The 13017-nt window shown below is 40.5% G+C and overlaps 1 protein-coding gene across 1 annotated transcript in view; it reads right to left on the minus strand.

Moving 5' to 3' along the window:
- Positions 1 to 2680: 2680 nt before the first annotated feature.
- LOC114469339 (ATP-binding cassette sub-family A member 2-like) overlaps positions 2681 to 13017 on the minus strand; it is a 48952-nt gene continuing 38615 nt past the window's right edge. Inside the window, exons 35-43 of the mRNA XM_028456760.1 lie at positions 10430 to 10608; positions 10069 to 10210; positions 5289 to 5423; positions 4950 to 5053; positions 4681 to 4773; positions 3877 to 3979; positions 3228 to 3365; positions 2928 to 3143; positions 2681 to 2786 (exon numbers count right to left, since the gene is read on the minus strand). Of these exons, the coding sequence (XP_028312561.1) occupies positions 2751 to 2786; positions 2928 to 3143; positions 3228 to 3365; positions 3877 to 3979; positions 4681 to 4773; positions 4950 to 5053; positions 5289 to 5423; positions 10069 to 10210; positions 10430 to 10608 (1146 nt within the window). The 3' untranslated portion in view covers positions 2681 to 2750. The remainder of the gene's footprint in view (positions 2787 to 2927; positions 3144 to 3227; positions 3366 to 3876; positions 3980 to 4680; positions 4774 to 4949; positions 5054 to 5288; positions 5424 to 10068; positions 10211 to 10429; positions 10609 to 13017) is intronic.

A 13017-nucleotide genomic window follows, 5' to 3' on the forward strand; every position in this document is an offset into this window, starting at 1 on the left:
TGTGTACAGCTTTTTTCTATTTATAAATATCTAAATATTTATAAATATCTAATCACATCAGGCGTATCCTATGACTTGGTTTGATTGATAGACTAGCTAGTGGGTTCACATTCTGTTTGTCCCCTTCTGAAATGTGACGATGTAATCAATGACTTTGCTGGCAGAAAAACCACTAGAATAAACTAGTATGGCTGGATTAAAGGATGAATGGATGGGGCTTTTTTAGCTTGTGTTGGTTAAAGCTGCTTTATAAATCACCACCACAAATTGATGCTATTTTTACTAAATAGTTTCCTTGTGCAATACCTCTGCAAACTGCAATTGTTTAATTAATTGTGTGTTCATTACTGCAATTTCAGTATTGATATGTTAAATCTGGAAGTTTTGCATCTTTTCACAAAATGTGAATGTCAATAGTGAAATATTTTAGTCATAAGTATTTAAATAAAAAGAATACCAACCCACCACTATCTGTCTTTTATTTGTATTTTGTTTTTGTGCAATGCATTACTCTAATAATATTAATAATTTATATTTTGAACGTGTTACTAAGATATTTAAATTGACTTTTATTTACTCATTTGTGTTCTTTTATATATGTATGTGAAACCTTTTCATCAAAATTAAATAAAATGTCAAAAAAGTAATTTTGCTCATGTTTTCTCCTCATGTAAAGCATCTTTGTGGATATGGTAAAGACCACTATGCAAGTGTTAGAAATTATTCTGATAATATAACAATGATGTAAATATCAATTAATTGGTTTTAAAAAAAAACAGCATAGAAGGGGGCGCCAAAAGAAAATCTCGCGTAGGGCGCCAGAGAAGCTAGTCACTGGCCCCCACAAAGTTAGAAACGGCTCTGCCCATAAAGGTGCGTTCACACCAAACGCGAACGCTGCGCTGCAGTTGCTTCCATCACCCCTCATGTGTCGCTTGTACATAGTGGTGTTTTTTTTTTTTTTACCAGGGAACAATGTGTGTGTGTGTGTGTGTGTGTGTGTGTGTGTGTGTGTGTTGAGCCGGTGACAGGGTAAAGAGAAAGAGAGAGGGTTGATCACTTGCTGTGGTTTTCAAGAAGTTAACCGCTTTAATTTTGCCCTGATAAATTGAGGAAGTTGTACAGCCTCCACAGCAGCCGTTTGCACTGTAGCGGGAGGGAGTAGGGTGTGGCTGCAGCCTCCGCTCTACTGACAGTGAAGGACGAGAGATTTGTTGCTTGAAGTCGCTTAAAAAGTTCACATTTTTCAACTTTGAGCAACAAGGTCGAGCATGAACTCGTTGCTCAAATTACACGTTACGTCGCTTTAGGAGAGATAACTTGAGGTTGCGTCATTTCCTTTGATTTTAATGTAATCGAGTTGCTTCAGTTGTGTTCGGTGTGAACGCACCTTTAGTCTCGTCTCAGCCCTAGTCATGACATTACTGTTGTGATCTGACACTTTAATCTATAAAGATTGATTGATCAGTTTTAGTTGTTGAGCTATACCTGCTTTATTTGTTCAGTGTTGTCAAGGAATAAGACTCAGTAGTTTGTAGTTTGCATGAGAAGACGCTTCCACATTTGTGGACTTCTACGTGGTGTTTTTTGGTGTTTTCAGTTTTCAGAATAAAAGCTGTTTTTAAAGCAGTTTGTGACGATTGGATCTTTACTCACCGACTGTTGAAGCTTCCTCACTCATCGCTCAAAGACCTTCAGACGTCTCCAAACCTCCTGATTTATAACCTGTAGAAGCTCCCACTAACCACGAACTCACTCAAAAATGAAAGTGTTGTGGAGATTCTAGTGATGTGACTATATACTTCTCGTCGGAGGAAAGAAAAAGTGACGTGTAACTAGCATTTCCTGCCTGTTAAGCATTTCCTGCCTGTGGTAGAAGTTAAGATGAAGGTTTTCTGAGATCTGAGAAACACGTTCCTTATCTCTGATTAAACATGGCGGTGGGTAAAGTTTCTGTGCTTCCTCTGAGAAGAGAAGAAGAAAAAGAAGAGTGTTTTTCTGCTTTAATGACAGAAACAGTTGACTAGGAAAACATCAGGACAGTGTGTGACCACACAAACAGTAGATCACATGCAGCGATGGAAAGCACAGCAGTGAGTTAGTCTGCGTTATTTAGTAGGAGCGCCCCCTGCAGGTCTCAGGCCTCGTCTGCACGTTTACAACAAAAGAAAACCCTCGTACGCAGACTTTTACAAACGTTTTCCACCACTGTTCAGCCAAATGTCATCACAAACAAAACAAATTTAAAAACAACAAACAAACATTGTCTCACATGGCTAATCATTCATTAGTCCGTCTGTTTGTTTACTCCAGTAAACAATAAACATCTTTGGATCTTATTGGGTTTGTTCATACAATCACACAAACAAAGAACAAGTGCACAAACATCTCGTCATTTCTGTTGGTTAGAGGAAAGAAAACAAACAATCTTTCGATCTCTTCTTTGTTTGTTTGTTTACTTAAACAGTAAACAAATGTCTTCACCTTTTCATCTGGTTGTTTGTTCATCAGTTCATTATTTATGGACAGCGTGTGCACGAAAAGCAGGAAATGTCTCCGCTGAACTGACAATCATCCTCGCATCACGCAGGAGGTCAAAGGTCACCCTCAGAAGGTCAAAGGTCACCCGCAGGAGCTCAAAGGTCACCCGTGGGAAGTCAAAGGTCACCCGCAGGAGGTTGGTTCCTCCCAACGTGTCCCTCGGTTCTGACCAGAGTTCAGATCCTCCAGAGAAACGCGTCCATCACCGCTCAGCAGAAAGTGTCTGTGCTGAAGGAGAGCTGCACCTACACACACACACACACACACACACACACACACACACACACACACACACACACACACACACACACACACACACACACACACACACACTTTGTTCATTTGATCGATGAGTATTACCAATATTGTGGTTTATTTGTTCTCACCCGCTCCTCTTCGAAGCTGATCAGTCCTTCGTCGTCGTCGCTCTCTAGCTCCTCCTCCTGCTCCTCTTCTCCAATCAGAGCGCTGAGCTCCGTATTCGCCGGCCGAGGTTTGAGCAGAGCGACGATTCGCTGCAGGTAAGAGGGGCGGCCACCAGAGGGCGGGACTTCCTGCTGCTGCAGGTTGTCGCTCTGCTTCTTGGCGAAGTTGACGAACACCTGTCGTGAAGGAGAAGCTAACGTCAGACGGTGCTGCACATGTTACGGCGAACAAGCTAACAGTGTGTGAGGAACATGTCTGACATTGTCCAGGGTGGTCTGACTGACGGAGTAATCCTGGATGTTCAGCACCTCCACCACCTGCTCCATCTTACTGAACACCTGGTCCAGGTCGATGCGCTCCGCCTTCAGCTGGAACTGCACCTTGGTGTGATGTCGCTCCTGCGGGCGCAGCACACACAGATGTCAGTTTAGGGGGGACGGTAGTAATGTATCCCCCCACTTTATGTTAAGGGTAATTTTGTCGTCACCACACACGTGTGTAGACCATTTAAACACTCTGTCATAAACTGCACAATCACACATATATTTTATCTATAATGTATTTGGTAACACTAACTTTATTTGTTTTGGAAGCATTCTCAACGCCTCATTCCCCCCAGAAACCCTGGCAGCGCCCCTGGGTGGGAATCATTCAAATTGTTGTCGCAGCTCTCCAGGTTTTTATTTAATACATGACAATCACAGGAAACATGAAATAAGTGCCGCAGATGCATTTTATAATGACCTTATCAATAGTAAAATCAATTCTAGCCATCGTCCCAAGTGCTTCTCAAAAGTCAATTTTACTAATAGTAATTTTTCCCCTATTTTTCAAAACAAACAAACAAACAAACACTCCTGAGGTTTGGCGGAGGCAGTGAGGCGTGTCGCGAAGGTTACCGTTGCTTACCTTCAGCACGGCTTCGGGGAAGTTCCTGCTAAAGAAGCGAAGCACGTCCTTCACATTAGAGCTGCTCTTGGTCCTCACAGTGATCATGTAGCCATCTCCAAACCTAAAAGACATCAGAGACCTTCAATAATGGACACAACATCTATTTACATTTACACACAAACTGGCTAGCTGGGTTTCCATTACAGATTTTCGCAAAATAAAAGCAATGTTTCTAAAGTTTCTACGAAGAATAATTGCTCTTTGAACGTGTTTCCATTGAAGGTTGTTTTGGTGCCTCATAACTGAAGATGGACGCACCAAACCTCCTTATAACACTCTGCATTCCTTTCTTATTTCATGTGTAATGTGGCAGTAATAATTTTTAAGTATAATGCTTAAAAATGTCTTGGTCTCCTCTTCTGTCCTCACGTACCACGTCATGTGACCAGATACATCATGTCATGTGACGTGTATTTGCGAAAAAAGGGTTTCCATTGTGCTTTTGCGATACATTTCAATATCAAAACGTCTGAAATTTCTCCTCATGAAAGAATGAAAACTTTTTAGCGATATGTGGTTTTTCAAAATTCAGGTGTTTTCATTACCAGTTCTTATTGAAATATTTATATTTTGTGCATTTCCAAAAGTAATGAAAACACAACTAAAGAGAGCAGAGCCTCTGTGTGATGCTGCAGTGACTTCAGTGGTGTTAGAAACCAGCTGGTAATTGTGTTAACTGGTGACGGAGTGTTAGAGATCAGACATCAGTTAACACGGGCACCGTTTTGAGCAGAACAGCAGTGATGGATGAGGACTCCTCACCTGTTCTTCAGGTGCTGTATGCTGCCCAGACACTTGAACCTGCCGTTCACCATGATCCCCAACCGAGTGCATAGGGCCTCGCACTCCTCCATGCTGCAGAAAAAACACACAATGTAAAAACTCAATGCGCTTTACATGATCAAAAGGTGCAACAGAAAACATTCAACAGCTTAAAATCAAAAAGAACATTTAAAGTCAGCAAAAAAACAAAACATTTAAAATCATCAGTAAAATCAAACACATCAACAACACAGGGTGAGGCGGCGCACCTGTGTGATGTCAGCACCACTGAGCGTCCTGTCTTTATGATGTCGAGGATCAGGTTCCAGAGGAACCTGCGAGCCCTCGGGTCCATCCCAGTGGTCGGTTCATCCTGGAAACATCAGCGAGCAGGTATATCACTTCAACTGGTTGTCATAACAACTGGTGACTCTTTCCTGCTGTCTGACCCACTCATTCATCACAGCACATTAACAACATTCATTTACAGCTTTCCCTACATCTGTCAGTCACAGGATAACATGATGACCAGTCAGAGCCTAACAGCAGCTGCTCCTACACACAGCACAAGGACCAACATGTCAGACTGACTTTGATGGAGTCCTCACCAGGAAGACGAGTGACGGGTATCCGATCAGAGCGATGGCGGTGGACAGCTTGCGTTTGTTTCCTCCACTGTAGGTACAGGAAGGTTTGTCTGCGTACTTTGAAAGCTCCAGTTTGTCTAAAGCCCAGCTCACAACCTGCAGAGAGGAAGAGCAGGTTAGGCTCATCTGTGGAGGAGACGTCCACCACCAGGGGGCGACGCCTGCTCCCGATCGCTATAATAAACGCCACGATAAACGTGTGTGTGTGTGTGTGCCTCTCTGTGTGTTTGTATTGTCAAAAAAGGTGGTAAGATCAGTGCGTCTCTTGTTCACTAGATGGACATGATGAGCTGAGATGCCTATTACTCTTTAGATGCCAAAGAGAATGGTTTAATAAACCAGTTTTTATACTTTATCCTGTGTTTTTTAAGCTTTGCAAGTACAAATGAAACTATCTTAATCAATGTTACTTTTCACATAATTGATGTATATTAACATAAAGGTAACATTTTAAAGTAAAAAGGCCGCATAGAAACATCTGAAATGCATGTATTTGATATCAGTGTGTTTGTCATCACTTTGTCTTGTAAGACATGTAACTTTTGAGTTAATGAGATGTTTCTATATATCATAAAAATATATTTTACATAAAGTCATGACCGAGAAAGTGAAAAACTGGGACAAAGGTTGACAGCAAGACGAGGCCAGAGAAGGTTTTTTTAAGACTCTTATGAGCCACAGTTCAAGAGAGATGAGTGCGGCCGGAGACTGACAACACATACACACTCATGGAGAGAGGAGGAGAAAAGGAGAGACCAGCCATTGGTCCAGTTTATAAACAAATGTTTGCTTGCAGAGCATTGCATTTCTCTGGGGATCAAGAAGTCAGGTGGATGAAGGAGCTGAGACCAGATGAAGTGGAATCTTCTGGACTTAGACTAACACCAGCTGTCCTTAGGAGTTGGGACTTTGCATCCAAACTCTGCTTTAGACACAGCTAAGATGGATAACTAATCAAAGTTAGTTTATATAACCATGGGTTAAATTCTAGTTTTAATATCACATATGCAGCATATATAACTGTCTTTATTTTAAACTGTGTTCCTGAGTGTGTTTATGTGTTTATGTGCGTGGTTGATGTGGTTTGTGGTTTTAACTATGTAAAGCATTTTGAGTTGCACGTTGTATGAAAAGCACTTTACAAATAAAGTTTGATTGATTGATATGCTTTTTACCAGTGCTATGCTATGCAATTCCCCTCACTCATAAATGAAGCTGAGTTATAAAAAGACTTCTTTTTATAAAAAGACTTCTTTTCCCCAGTTCATGGTTCCTACTCTCGAATTGATTATATTTTTTTAGATTCTAAATTGATTCCAATAATGAGGGACGTCACTTATCATCCAATCTTAGTTTCTGATCATGGTCCAGTCTCGATAGAATTAGACTTTACTTTTCTCTTTAGAGCCAGGAAAAGGAACTGGCGTCTTGATCCAGCATTATTGAAGGATGAATCATTTGTTAAGAAATTTGAAGACCATATACTAAACTACATTAAAGAGAACGATAATGGGGAAGTGAATGACTCAACCTTATGGGAAGGTATGAAGGCTGTAATTCGAGGTCAAGTAATCTCTTTTACCGCTTCTAAACGCAAAACCCAAGAAAAGCAGCTGAGCAATATAGCATTGAAAGTAAACTGTCTAGAGCAAGAATATCAGTCTTCTCTGACAAAAGAAATATTGGGTAAAATTGCTAAATTAAAATTGGATTACAATTTATTACTTAATAAAGAAGTCTGTCGTCAAATTGCTCAGTGTAAACAAAAGATCTTTGAGTTGGGCGATAAGCCCCATAGGTTGCTCGCCCGTACACTTAGGAAGATACAGGCATCTCAATCTATCTTATCAATAAATAATAAAAATGGGCAGACTGTGGTAAACCCACAGGAGATAAATACATGCTTTAAGGACTTTTACCAGGATCTATACAGTTCAAAGAGCTCATCTGATCAATCTGTAATTGACAACTTTCTTGAAGGATGCAATCTTCCACGTCTTGATGATGAGGCAGTAGCTGATTTGGAAGCTGACTTCACATTAGAGGAGATAAAGTCAGTTATTAGCCAACTTCCAAATAACAAAGCTCCTGGGCCGGATGGCTTTGGAGCGGAGTTTTATAAAGTCTACAGTTCGCTTCTGGCTCCTCTCCTCCTCCGTATGTTTAATCATTGCAAATCTGCGGCCTTGCTACCACTTTCATTATATCATGGAGTTATCTCCTTAATTCTTAAAAAGGACAGAGATCCGCTGTCTGTCTCATCTTACCGACTAATCTCGCTTCTTGCTGTAGAAACAAAAAATTTAACCAAAATATTGTCAAACCGCCTCAAAGAACATATTACAAAACTTGTACACCCTGACCAAACAGGGTTTATTCCTAAAAGACACATCTACTTCAACACGCGTCGACTGTGTAATTTGATTTATAGTTCAAATAGGAACTCTGATGATTCTGTGATAATGGCTTTGGACGCTGAGAAGGCATTTGATCAAGTGGAGTGGCCATATATGTTTTCACCACAAATTCTCTGCATATGCCGACGATGTCGTCCTATTTATTTCAAAGCCAAAAAAATCTATCAGTCCCTTGCTAAAACTAATTGACGAGTTTGGATTGTTTTCAGGATATAAGATAAACTGGACAAAAAGCGAGCTTATGCCATTATCACAAGACGTGGACTTGGACTTTCTGAATAAAACTCCGTTTAGGTTAGCCTCCGAAAAATTTGAATGCCTTGGGATTATAATTACCCGTAAAATTTCACAATTACTTACAATAAATTGGGACAAAAAAGTTAATCAGCTAGAGAAAAATATAAAATTTTGGAAGACATTGCTTATTTCGATGGTAGGTCGGATAAATGTCATCAAAATGGTTGTGCTACCGAGATTCTTATATATATTTCAGTCAATCCCAATATGTATACCTCAATTATACTTTAAGAAGTTAGATTCTATTATATCGTCTTTTATTTGGGCAGGTAAAGTTCCTAGGATTTCTAAAAAGCATCTCTTCAAAGACAAAATGAACGGTGGTCTCAGTCTACCAAATTTCAAATTATATTATTTAGCTGCCCATCTAAATATTTTTTCATTCTGGCGTGGCTGTATCCCAGGCATAGACTTGACGGAGCAGCCTTCATGGTTACTGATAGAACATTTGTCTTGTCAGCGGTCTTGCCTTCCTGCTTTGCTGAATAGCCCAACAAAAATTAAGAATACTGTGTATAAGAAGAACCCAATCATTCAAAACTCTTTGAAAGTTTGGAATCAATTCCTGCTGTTGACAAGGGCACCCAAAATGTACCTAGACACTCCAATATGTGATAATCATGCTTTTTGCCCTGGTTTGGATGATGCTTCCTTTGTTAGGTGGCGAGAGAGGGGCATTTTGGCTATTAAAGACCTCTATATTGATGGATATTTAGCATCCTTTGAATAACTCAGAAGAAAACACGACATACCAAATTCTCACCCTTTTCGCTTTCTTCAGCTGCGTCACTTCCTCAGAACTAGCAACCCCCTGTGTGAGGTTGCTCCTCAACATTCAGTTTTAGATAGTGTATTAGCTGTAAAATCTTATACCAAAGTGGCTATATCTACATACTACAAGGTTCTGCTAGGTGTGAGTAGTCCTTCATCTCACCTTTTCAGGGTCCAATGGCAAGAGGAATTAGGTATTGAAATTACAGAGGAAAGGTGGCAGGACTGCATCAAGAATATTTATAACAGCTCAATTAATGCAAGGCATGTTCTAATTCAGTTTAGGGTCGTACATAGACTGCATCTCTCTCCTTCTAAGATGAACAAAATTTATAGTAACGTATCATATTTATGTGCTAAATGTTTAAATGATCCAGGGACATTGTCACATGTTTTTTTGCAGTGTCAAAAACTTCAGGTGTTTTGGGACTCTATTTGATTTTCTGAAAAACTCTTTGGGCAGAAATGTCCCGTGTAACCCCCTCACGGCGCTGTTTGGTGTTACAGAACATGACTGGGTTTGTAATTGGAATGAAAAGCATGTTATTTCATTGTGCACTCTGCTAGCTAGAAAGGTTCTTTTGTTTTGCTGGAAATCGGACAAACCTCCAGCTTTTGATATGTGGGTAAAAGAACTCGGGAATGTGCTCCATCTGGAAAAAATTAGATACCACTTAATTAACAAAGAAATTTTATTTTTAAAAATATGGCAACCAGTTATTTCTCTGTTGGATAGACTTAATTGAAATACTCCTCTGTATTATAATCTGTCTTAAGTTTATTTGTATGTGTTACCACCTCTTTCTGTTGTTTGTATGTTGTTAAAATGATAAATGCAATAAAAAAAAATATATATAAAAAGACAAAGGACTTTTCCCTGAATTAACTGTATTTGTTTCAATAGTTAACATCTGAAAGTCTGCCTTAAAAGGTTGTATCAAGTTAATAAACATCGTCCCAGTCAGTTTTCCATGCCTCTAAAAAAAGACAAGGAAGGCTTCACATTAAGCAACGTGACCAAGATCTGACCGAGGCCAAGGCTGACATCCTGAGGATGGAATATCTGGAGTAATTGAAGGGCAAGGAGCCGTGATGTTAGGGAAATAGTCCCAGGCTAAATTTCCTCAATGATATCAGTTTAAACAGTCCACTATAATATCATGGAGTAATACCCTATCAGGAGGACACTTACCTTTTAAACAGAGGAGCGATCTCACAGTGTGTATGTGTGTGTGTGTGTGTGTGTGTGTGTATACCCTCTCCTGGTCCTTCCAGGGAACTCCTCGTAGTCGAGTGTAAAGTTCCAGATGTTCTCGAGCCGTGAGGTCGTCAAACAGAGCATCAAACTGTGGACAGTAACCGATGCTCTGCTGCACATGCAGAAGGTCCTTCAGAATGCTACACACACACGCACACACACAAACACACTCATTGTGGAGGAGACCATCCAAAGGGGTGGGGATTAATGCTTGTTGAAACCACAAAAGCTCGACTTATTGACATAGGTCACAATGTGCAGGAATATTACCTCACAAGCCTGTTTGTATGTGTGTGTGTGTGTGTGTGTGTGTGTGTGTGTGTGTGTGTGTGTGTGTGTGTGTGTGTGTGCCCTCTGACCTGCTCCCACTGATGAAAGCCTCTCCTCCGGTCGTGCCCTCGTCTCCCGTGAGCATCTTGAAGGTACTTGTTTTTCCGGCTCCGTTCACTCCCAGCAGGCCGAAACACTCCCCTGGTCTCACACCCACACACAGACGGTCCACGGCCAGGATACGACCCAACTTCCTGGATTTATACACCTGAAAGGAAACCGGGTTCATCTGATGTCAGCACAGAATTTGAGGAGGCCACGCCCCCTTAGTGCTAGCTGCTTGTGCTCAGAAGGCAGTCATCAGTTAACACAGACACCAGTTGGTGCAGAACAGCAGTGAAGCTGGACCTGCCAATGATGTTTGACACAGTGAAGGATTGGCCAACTCTTCCAGTCTGTATACTGGTTTATAGTGAGTTATAATGGTTTGTACTGGTTTATATTAGTTTATACTGGTTTGTATTTGTGTGTACTGGTTTATATTGGTTATACTGGTTTGTATTAGTTCATATTGGTTACACTGGTTTGTACAGTTTATATTGGTTTACACTGCTTTGCATTGGTTTGTACTGGTTTTAGTGTCAGATATTAGCAAGGCCCATGGGTCATTTCTATACCTGTCGCCCTTGTTTATAAAAAAATAATCAATCCTTGAATAGAACTTGTGTTACTGAGTAAAGAGTGAAGTCTTTTTTGGTAGAATTAATATTCTTCCATATATCAATCATTCCCATCTCAGCTTTACAAACCTTGCCAACTGTCTTTTGTTTTTCCTCATGCTCGTTGTGTCTAAATTCTGATTTAACACTATGTTGAAATCCCCTCCGCAAATTAAAATTTCCATTGCTATTATATTGAACATAGATCTAAAAAATTGTTTATCAGTTTCTGGGGGGGCATATACATTTACCAGTGTGACAGGTTCATTTTCCAGTTTCTCCTTCACAATTACATATCTTCCCTCTTTATCTTGAGTTATTTTTACACAAAGAATTTTAGTTGAGTTGGAAATGAATATAATGACTCCTCTTTTATGTCCTTGCTTACACGTGCTGTAGTATGAATTCCTGTCTGTGATAGATGTGTCTCCTGTAAAATTATAACCTGTACCCTCTATTTTTTCAGTTTTGTCATGACTTTTCCTCTCTTTATCAGTGATTTCAAACCATTTATATTAAGCGACAATATTTTCCAACTGTTATATACCATTATATCAGATTATTACATCTGCATGTTCACCCAAGCAACTCAGAACCAAGCAAAAAAGAAACAGTTTATCAACAACATGAACAACATCGTACTTCCATACGGGGGTACTCACCCTACTTCCCCCAAAGTCCCTGTTGGATACTGGATAAGAATCCTCATCTCGCATTAGGGCCCATCCCTAGATATTGATATATAACCATCTTGAGGCTCTCTCCCCTGTCGAGAAGTGTCCAACATTTTTTAAACTTGTCCTCTCTGTCAGTTGGTAATATATTACAATAGTTATAGTTAAAGCCCCGGTTTACTGATAATCTCCCACTAAGATGTTTTATTTCTATGTAAATTTAACCTGTTTAATAGCTATTATTGCTCTCTGCCTTATCCCAGTCATATTTTAATCATTTCACATTTATTGTAATCTTACCCTAACCAGGTTTTACAATAATAGTGTAATAGTGTTTATGTCCATTTCTCCAGATGAGTTGTGATTACTCCCTCTGGTAATCCTGTAGTTTCTCCCTCGTTCGCTGTGCCGTGTCCTCGTTCAATCCACTGTCTCCCAGTCGCTGCCATCCTTGTGCTCCGAGGAGTCTCCCTTCCTCTCGTCCATCGATGTCGTTCGGCATCTCCGGTGAGAATCCTCTTGCGCTCATATCCCGTGTGACTTCTCCAGCGTAATCATAACTTTTTACTCCGTCATTCCAGTGGATTCGTATTTTTATAAACGGGGTCTGGAAATGGATGTTTTTCTCCCTTAGTGCCTTCTTTATGCCCAGGTATGATCGACGTTTCTGAACAATCGCGGGTGGATAATCGTGGACAAACCCGATTATCTTTCCTCCCACTTTCACCTTCTTCTGCCACACCTTTTTCAGAATCATTTCTTTGGTTTCAAACTGTAGGAGGTTGATTACTACTGCTCTCGGAGGGGCACCTGTGCTCCGTTTTAGTGGCGGAGTTCTGTGGGCACGCTGTAGTTGCAGTTGTATTTCCTGTTGCTTTCAACAGTTGATCTACGTAATTCAGCATTGAGCTTCCTTCGGTTTCTTCTGGTAGACCGAATATGCAGATGTTGTTTCTACGTGACCTCGTTTCCTGCTCCGTTAATTTGTCTTGCATATGTCGGGTCTGGTTTAGTAGTTTCAGCAGTGCTTCGTTCGCATCGGTATTACACGCCTCCAGCTCGGTTATACGGCCCTCGGCTTTGGTTAGCTTAGCCTTTTGGTCTTGTAACTCTTTGTTGTTTTCTTGGAGTTTGTGGTCAATTTCTTCTCAAAGCGAAGTCAATTCTTGTTTCATTTCTCTCTTTATGTCGTTCTTAAATATTTGCAGCTCCTCTCTGATGTTTCGGTGGAGGTCTTTTATGTGATATTTGCTAGCCCCGCTCTGAGGGCCTCGGTGTGGTCTG

The sequence above is a fragment of the Gouania willdenowi genome, chromosome 9 (assembly GCF_900634775.1).
Source record: "Gouania willdenowi chromosome 9, fGouWil2.1, whole genome shotgun sequence".
In the NCBI taxonomy this organism is placed as follows: domain Eukaryota; kingdom Metazoa; phylum Chordata; class Actinopteri; order Blenniiformes; family Gobiesocidae; genus Gouania; species Gouania willdenowi.